The sequence below is a fragment of the Bolinopsis microptera genome, chromosome 4 (genome assembly GCF_026151205.1).
Source record: "Bolinopsis microptera isolate Bmic1 chromosome 4, MBARI_Bmic_1.0, whole genome shotgun sequence".
Taxonomy (NCBI): domain Eukaryota; kingdom Metazoa; phylum Ctenophora; class Tentaculata; order Lobata; family Bolinopsidae; genus Bolinopsis; species Bolinopsis microptera.
The window spans coordinates 3674606-3683869 of NC_087075.1; the positions used below are offsets into that span (position 1 = coordinate 3674606).

The 9264-nt window shown below is 37.1% G+C and overlaps 1 protein-coding gene across 1 annotated transcript; it reads right to left on the reverse strand.

Moving 5' to 3' along the window:
- Nucleotides 1-9: 9 nt before the first annotated feature.
- Nucleotides 10-8458, reverse strand: LOC134813956 (hemicentin-1-like). Its single transcript, XM_063821907.1, has 12 exons — nt 8361-8458; nt 7978-8064; nt 7682-7837; nt 7363-7530; nt 7020-7185; nt 6754-6905; nt 6478-6615; nt 6073-6222; nt 4908-5067; nt 3152-3270; nt 2835-2981; nt 10-164 (listed from the first exon to the last, which is right to left on the reverse strand). Exons 1-12 carry the CDS (start codon nt 8425-8427, stop codon nt 10-12), a joined length of 1665 nt encoding a protein of 554 aa, XP_063677977.1. The 5' UTR covers nt 8428-8458.
- Between the last annotated feature and the right edge of the window lie 806 nt (nt 8459-9264).

Here is a 9264-nt window from a genome sequence, read left to right on the forward strand (position 1 = left end):
CTTGGTTGATTACATTGAAGTCTGCATTACACAGATGTTCAGCTGTTCAGCTCCATTTGATCCTTTAATGCTAACAAACTGAGGGCTTGTACTTTTTGCGATCATACCATTCCATATAGAGTAAGTAATCTTGTACTCAATCGCTGTAATCTTGTACTCAACCCCTGAAATAACAGTTTTTTAATATTTGGACTGGTCCAAATCAAGCTGTTGTCCCAGTAAACCGAAAAACCTGTCCATAATTTTTGACTTTTTCTGAATAAACTAAGCGAGTTTATCCCACCATCTACCATACCTATCATCAAGCAATACGGACCTTCCCTCCTCCCAATATGTTCAATGTTTATATCAGATCAAAATATTCCACATTACAGGGTGATAATGATAGTGTTATTCAGATTGCTCAAGTGATAACTCAAATCCCAGCTAGTATATTTATATTTGCAAATAATTATTGAAATACTACCTTTATTAGATCAAAAGTGGAATATCAATATTCCACTTTATGCGAGATCAGTATGGAAAATATGAATTGGAATTGGGGAGTATATTATACTACCAAATAAAATACAACTAAGGTACTATGACTTTTGAAAATTGGCGTTATATCTAAACATTATTCCTCAGTCAGAACGTTGAATGAATATCGATAGGGGCGTCGAGTTGGGCAATTGCTACGACAAAATTAACCGGACAAATGTAACCGTCGAGACAAGTTCTGGAACTAACTGGTCCAAGTAATGTAAGAGTTTAAGTAATGTACGCAGTGTGCTGGAGTTTTGCCAGCGCCTGCAATTAGACCGATACGTAGATCAAGTGTATGTATAGTTCTTACATAAAGCCATAGATCACGTGACATTTTTTACCAATGCGCGTCGTAGTAGTTAGTCACGTGATACACGTCATCAGAACACGTGACAGTGCGCGGTTGAAATTATCATGGAATATCAATACAAAACAAATCTTGTTGAGCCAAATTAGCGGGGCGGGATTATAGAAGCTGTGCGGGGTTATTTATTCAGCGGGAAAAAACTAACAGCGGGAGCCGGGATTATCAGAATCTATCTAGCGGGAGCCGGGATTATCAGAATCTTATTCTAAGCCGGAGGGGTTTATAATGATAGTGTTATTCAGAACGCTCATTCTAACCTGTTATGGAGTTGATTACTTGCTGTGTTGCAAGTAAATTGTCTGTAAGACTTTTTTAGTCCAGGATACCAAAATTAAGTACATGTTTGATGTTACTATTTTACGATGCACAAATGTTAAAACAGTTTTTAATAAATATCTCCAAAAACTAAGCACTATAAACCCTATGTTGCTTTATAGCTTGTATGTTAATGTGGCCTTTGCAGTTAGTTTTGGCTTAAAGAGAGTCTCTTACAACGTTCAGAAGCCGAGATACAAAAGTCATATATTTACGCCTGATGGTAATTTAGAAATTTCCCCCTAGGGTTGGAACTACTGATAGAAATTGCGTACCTTATCAATTCTGACTCAGAATGACCTTACAAAGGACCTAGTTTCTAGAAAAGTGGTAAACATCAAACTGCATACTCGATTTCAATAAGCTTCTAGAGTAGATTTTTTTCACTCGCCCCAGTGAAAATCAGTTTTTCTGGATTTTTTCCAAAAGTAAGCATTTTGGGCCTTTTATATAGTGTCAATATAAACATGAGCATTGCGGTCATTTCAAGCCAAAGTTTAAGTCTCTAAGACCCTCAAACTAGCTGAGATACAAATTTGATGAAATTTGTGCTTACGCCTGAGCTTAAAATTAGTTTTTTGCAGAAATCTCGGAAACAAACAATTTTAGACCATACATTGATTAATAATTTGTAGATAAATGTGGCCATTGCAGTAATTTTAAGTAAAAAATGAAGTCTCTATGACCTTCAGGAGCCGAAATACAAAAATCCCGTATACGCGACTGAGGGTAATTTAGAAAATTTGCCCTGTAGGGTTGTCTACAGCGAAACAAATTGTGCACCTAAACGATTTTGGTTTAGAATGACCCAACATACAACCCTGTGTTGTCAGAAATCGTGTACATCTCAACTACTCCCTGCTACTATAGTAAACGAACAAGCTCCTAGTAGTTTTTGTCAGACACTTAGATTAAATTGCTAGTCAGTTTTGACTGCAGCAGGTTTATCAAATAGTGAATATATGCAATATCTGCAATATCTGCAATATCTGCAATATCTGCAATATCTGCAATATCTGCAATATCTGCAATATCTGCAATATCTGCAATATCTGCAATATCTGCAATATCTGCAATATCTGCAATATCTGCAATATCTGCAATATCTGCAATATCTGCAATATCTGCAATATCTGCAATATCTGCAATATCTACAATATCTGCAATATCTGCAATGTCTGCATGCAGACATTGCAATATCTGCAACATTTGCAATATTTGCAATATCTGCAATATTTGCAATATCTGCAATATCTGCAATATCTGCAATATCTGCAATATCTGCAATATCTGCAATATCTGCAATATCTGCAATATCTGCAATATCTGCAATATCTGCAATATCTGCAATATCTGCAATATCTGCAATATCTGCAATATCTGCAATATCTGCAATATCTGCAATATCTGCAATATCTGCAATATCTGCAATATCTGCAATATCTGCAATATCTGCAATATCTGCAATATCTGCAATATCTGCAATATCTGCAATATCTGCAATATCTGCAATATCTGCAATATCTGCAATATCTGCAATATCTGCAATATCTGCAATATCTGCAATATCTGCAATATCTGCAATATCTGCAATATCTGCAACGGTAAAGTATGTGTAGTGACTCACCAGAATGTATCCCGTTACCGTCGTGGTACCACGCTATTGATTTGAATTTTGTTGCATCGGGTCCGTAAGTGTCTGCATTAAGAGTCAATACGATGTCGCTACCCACAACTCCAACAATATCTGACTGTGTGGACCGCCAACCATCCACTGAAATGTATTCGAGTTTTAAGCAAGATAAGCTCAGCAAAATACTCATGATGGATTTACAGGGTGTTTCCATAAAATTGTGACTATTTTGAATAAAGGGAACAATTTTCATAAAAGAGCGGTTGCCAAAATGTTCATGACACAGTGTCAGTCAATATGTGTGGACTTACCGTAAACGTTTAGGTTGCCGGATGAAGTGACAGTTTTACCAGCATTGACTACAACACAGGTATACGCTCCGTCGTGTGTAGCACTTTCAACATTTGCTAACACTAGCTCGTTCGTCAAGCTGAGTAGTTATAAATTAAGTAATTAAGTAATTAAGTAATTGAGTAATTGAATAATTTGGTAATTAAGTAATTAAGTTATTTAGTTATTTAGTTATTTATTTATTTAGTTATTTAGTTATTTAGTTATTTAGTTATTTAGTTATTTAGTTATTTAGTTATTTAGTTATTTAGTTATTTAGTTATTTAGTTATTTAGTTATTTAGTTATTTAGTTATTTAGTTATTTATTTATTTAGTTATTTAGTTAGTTAGTTGCTTAGTTATTTAGTTGCTTAGTTATTTAGTTATTTATTTATTTAGTTATTTAGTTATTTAGTTATTTAGTTATTTAGTTATTTAGTTATTTAGTTATTTAGTTATTTAGTTATTTAGTTATTTAGTTATTTAGTTATTTAGTTATTTAGTTATTTAGTTATTTAGTTATTTAGTTATTTAGTTATTTAGTTATTTAGTTATTTAGTTATTTAGTTATTTAGTTATTAGGACGCTCCGTCCTAATGAGTTCAGGAGACCATTCGCTACAAGTATATCATCTAAAACCTGGGTTTTGGACTTGTTCAGGGTATTTTGTAAAATTGGGCCTAATTTGGACCAAATATGGGCGTGGCTGCCCCGCGGGAGCAGTTCGCCGGTTGGTGTCCGGGACCCCTTCAAAAGTTCGGTCACCGGTCGTAGTTTGTTGGTCAAAACTCAAACTGCTATCTCGAAATCAACTTTCACAAAAAATATTGTGTATTTTTTTTTTTTTTTTATTTAATGGGCCAATTTGGCCCATCGAAAATCTTTAATTACAATCAAATATAAATTAAATCAAATATAAATATATGCACACATGCATCAATATGATAACGCTATTAGCAAATTTAGATATTACCTACTATTACAAATTTTTAGATAACTCTTATCTTCTTACCTCTTGACATAAATTTAGAACTAAACAGAGAACATTTGATAAAGATAGTCATATTTAAAGGTAAACGTTTTGTGTTTGGTGATGTTGCACCAAATTATTTAAGTTTCTAAAAGTACGAAATTTGAATCGTTCCAGTCCTATTCATTCGGCTCAAGTGCTTGTGTAGTAAGAAAATTGTTGTTGACTGTTATGTAGACTTGAATGAATTTAAGAATTTGTCTTGTAGGCAAGTGATCGTGATGTTTTTTATGTCCTGGTTAATAATGTTGATCGTTTTGTTGTATAACTTAGGGCCAATGTAAAAATGCTCTTGTCTGAGTAAACAACAAAAACATAAACTGTTGAACGGTTCTGCAAAGAACTAAGGTTATCTTCTAGGTGCGTTTAACTTGAAGTTTGAAGCAGTGAACATTCTTATAATATTTGGTGACGCAGTGTTAGGAAGTACTAAACGTATTTGTGATGATCTTATGTATCATTTGTCATTACTCTTCCAGTCTCACAATCGAGATATTGGCAGACAAATTTCATTAACGTTTACCGACTTCCCTGCGAGCCTTTCTGATGACGCAGATTTGCAATGATAATTATAATTATTTCCAATATTTAGTAATAGTAGGCCTAAAACACAAAGTAGGCCTAAAACACAAAGTAGGCCTAAAACACAAAGTAGGCCTAAAACACAAAGTAGGCCTAAAACAGAAAGAAAAGGCTCTCTCCTTACGTTTTGACGCCGTCAGTAGTGGAGGAGCTTGTTTGTGAGCCACCATTTGATCCTTGAGGTGTAGTCCAAGTGATGGTCTGAGCTGTACCGTACGTTATACAGGTAAGGGTAATACTGGTTCCTGCTACTGCTTGTCTGTTAGGTATAGGCGTCGCGATATCTGCAAATATTTGAATTATAAACCCCAACATTCAGAACCACAACTTATTACAATTTACAACCCCCACCAATTATAGTACAGACAGATCCGTCAAAAAAAAACCCGATTTACCCACAGTCCTCACAACGAGCTTGCAAAGGAGTTTTGACATTTTTGAGTCCCACTAGGTGTCCTTTGTGGCTGACCAATTTTTCACCCATACCGCCTAACCAGGCAGTCATCATTCCTATGTTCCAACTGATAGGTATATTTCAATTCGTTCCAGAATATTTCCGATCATCTTCTGATGATCTCGTATATTTCCAACATATAAATCTTTATACAGTGCCACATTAATAACATGAAAGAATCGTCACTAAAAATGCACTAAAAATTAAGTCATGATTTTTGACATTTTTCCAATTCCTGAGCTCTTGGTCACCGCAGTAATAGGATACGAGTCGTATAGTGTGGCGTCACAAACGACCAGTACCTAGCCCTCAGACTTATACTTACAACTCACGTGACGTCACAGTTAACATGACGTCACGATAGCGTCATGATGACGTCACATGGTGTAAAATCACGTGACGTGTGGCGTCACAAACGACCAGTGACTGACAGGAACCTAGCCCTCAGACTTATACTTACAACTCACGTGACGTCACAGTTAACATGACGTCACGATAGCGTCATGATGACGTCACATGGTGTAAAATCACGTGACGTGTGGCGTCACAAACGACCAGTGACTGACAGGAACCTAGACCTCAGACTTATACTTACAACTCACGTGACGTCACAGTTAACATGACGTCACGATAGCGTCATGATGACGTCACATGGTGTAAAATCACGTGACGTGTGGCGTCACAAACGACCAGTGACTGACAAGAACCCAGCCCTCAGACTTATACTTAAGTCCAATGAAGGTTTGTGAGCATCCCAATGTTTTTGGGTAAATGATAGAGTTTGATAAATATAAATAACAACTACTGAAAAGGTAAAGTTAACACACAAACTTACAGACAGCGACGACTTGTTTTTCTGAAGACTCCAGGACTCCGATGTTACTGTAGGTAGCAAAACACTTGTACTTTGCAGTGTCAGTACTTGCCAGGGGAGATAGAGTCAACACACTGTCACGTGTTGTTCCGTATGTGTCAGAGACCACACCTGTTTTAATATTTGTTTAACTCAAACACAAGGAAAACTTTTGTAATCATCGTCTTAAGTGTCCAAGGCCCAACGAAGTCAACTTGGTATGATTGTTCTAGTTCTAAATATATTGACTATTAGACCAGAGTCTGCTGCAAACAATTTTCCAATCTCACTCCACCTGACATGACGTCACACCACCTGACATGACGTCATACCACCTGACATGACGTCACACCACCTGACATGACATCACACCACCTGACAACTCACCTGATGTAACTAAGGTTCCATCTCTCTCCCACTCGAAGGTAAGTATAGCGCTAAGAGGGGTTGGCATGGTTGCTGTACACGTTAACTGAATAGATACTCCTAGGATATCTACTACTTGTGCCGTGTCGTATGTGAGAGCTGAAGTAGAGTGTCAGTTAGATGAAATGCTTTATTAGAAACATATTAATGAGGAAGCAATGAGACTACTAATCTTACAACAAGTTACTTCTAACACTGATCAGTGCAACATTATAAACTAAGAGACAATAAACTTACTCAGAACATTGAGGGTAGCAGTTGGTATACAGATGGCACTTTCAGTTCTGGAGGCAATAACAGCAGAACAAGCGTAGATACCTGCGCTACTGGAGGTCACTCCAGATAATGTCTGCACACACTCGTATGTGTTAGCAGCAGTAGTGTGAGCACTGAGAGAGGTAAAATCAGAAACTGAAATTTCAAGTTCCTGGCAATTACCAGCGGTGCGTGATTTTAAAGAATTAGAGTGCCTAAATCAACTGTCACTAAGATTATTGACATACCTAAACGAGGCCCCGCCGGAATTGGCAATGGAACTGCCTTCTTTGGTCCAAGAGCATTTAGAGTGATCGTTTAAAGTAGGAGTGTCGCCAGTAACTACAGTACAAGTCAGCTGGACGTTAGATCCAGCTGTGAAGTAGCCGCTCTGTCCAATTGTTGTTGTCACCTCTGGGAGAAGATTCATTAGTAACCAATAGTAACCATTAGTAACCATTAGTAACCATTAGTAACCATTAGTAACCATTAGTAACCATTAATAACCATAAGTAATCAATAGTAATCGTTAGTAACCATTGGTAACCAATTGTAACCAAAGTTTAAAAGAAAATATGTAAAATCACTTACTACTACAACTAGTAGGTGTGGTGCTGCAGGCTTCCGTTTTAGTACTCTGACCATCGATATAGTACTCATTCTGGCAGAATGTGGTAATTGTGGTACCAGTTGCCACGTTAGTTCCAGCAAGTGGATACATACCGCTCGAGAAGGTTGCAGTGGGGACCGTGCATACGGCTGAAAAAGAAGGTAACGTGTTGTTTTACTATAATGCAACGGAAATATGTTGATTTAGTTACGAGAAGATAAAGAAAATTCATCCGTGGACAATACTGAATAATTAGTAATGAACCTAAACAAATACCCTGAACCAGTCGATATAACTAACCTATGCAGTCACTGGAGGCGGTGGAGCCGATACTCATTGTGCTGGTCCCACCTCCACAGGCAGTACAGGAGGTCTGACTGACTGTGTCTGTGTAGGTACCAATCGGACAGTCAATACAGTCTGAGGTGCCGATGTAGGTTCCAGCTGAGCACTCCTCTGGGAGAACACGTGGTGTTAATTAAAGAACACGTGGTGTTAAAGAAAGGATAAACATCAGTATTATGCGTAGAAACTGAGATACTTGATTATTAGTTTGGCGACGTAAAACAATGAGAAAGAGAAGAAGGCATACTTACTACATAACCCGTCTACTGCTATAAGTGGGGAGGCACACTCCACTGTAGATTCATAGTCCACGTCTGAGGCTTCGTCAAAATCCCAATCTGTGAATGTGAGAGTTAGTGATTATCAACAAGCGATTCAACCATATCAACTGATTATCAACAAGCGATTGATAAACTTAACCATATCAATTGATATCGAGGCGCTAATTTACATACTCACCAGTTCTTCGATAAATATTTAATATTCATGATTTTGGTAAGTTGTGAGTTAATTGGTTTAGCAAGTTTACGAGAAAAACTAAATTAGTTTATTGGAATACTTTGTTTGAAAAAGAAACACGATGATTACATGTACAGTACCCCTTGCATTATATTAATTTAAAACCAGTACTTACTAATCCCAAATGACGTCGATTCTTTAGCGAGCGTTCCCAATAAAGTCAGCAGGATATATATCCTCATTTAATTCCGAAAAGTTTCTTTTCCACTTATCTTATCTATGTATAAGAAGCTTATTTTATACTTACAAAAAACAAGTTTGAAATATCAAAATCTAACAGAAAGCAAGTTTAATTCAGATTATAATGTTAATAAATGGATTTATATCATAAACTAAATGTATAGCGGCAAACTCGAGTATCGGAAGAGAAAATCAATACAATTATTCTCAAAAACGGCATTTGCCAAACTTCAAGCTTCAACTTCAAGCTTCACGGAAAGTTTCACAAGCTCATCACGTGACAGGAAAGAAGCTGCATTAGTGATATTGTACTGGCACTCCTAAAGAACGGGTCCAATGATTGATAAGAGCGATGGACAGATACAATGGATTGGCATGCAATAGATCACTATTCTGACTTTGTGGAAGGATATAAAGAGCTGCTGTCATTTCGTATCCTCCGACATTTTTCTTCTTGAACGAAGAGAACGTAGAATAAACAAAAATGCGGCCGGTTTTCTTTTGTGTATATGGCCGCTCAATTTCCAGATCCGTTATGGCGTATTTTATCATATTTCATATACCCTGGGGACCCCAGTCTTCACTGTTTATAACTATCAGCATGCAGATATGGCGGAGTGACAGGCCGAGCGCCGCCCAGTTAATTCCATATTGAATTGAATATCGTGTATATTTCTATGTAACTATGTATAATGTTTGTTGGGTTTTGGGCATGTTCGGGGAATTTGGCTAAATTGGGCTTAGGAACCGACCGGATTGGGGTTTTGGCTGCCGGACCGGATCTTGCCGGATTTCAATCTCAAATCCGGCAAGCCAGATTTTGCCGGACCTGAACCGGT

What these genes read in the sequence shown, in the direction of transcription:
- LOC134813956 (XM_063821907.1), bottom strand. Translation starts at nt 8,427, where the DNA reads ATGAGGATATATATCCTGCTGACTTTATTGGGAACGCTCGCTAAAGAA. An exon ending in CGCCTCCAGTGACTGCATAG is followed by an intron (nt 7,531 to 7,681) that starts GTTAGTTATATC and finishes CTTCTTTTTCAG; the next exon opens with CCGTATGCACGGTCCCCACT. An exon ending in TCCGGCGGGGCCTCGTTTAG is followed by an intron (nt 6,906 to 7,019) that starts GTATGTCAATAA and finishes TACCTCTCTCAG; the next exon opens with TGCTCACACTACTGCTGCTA.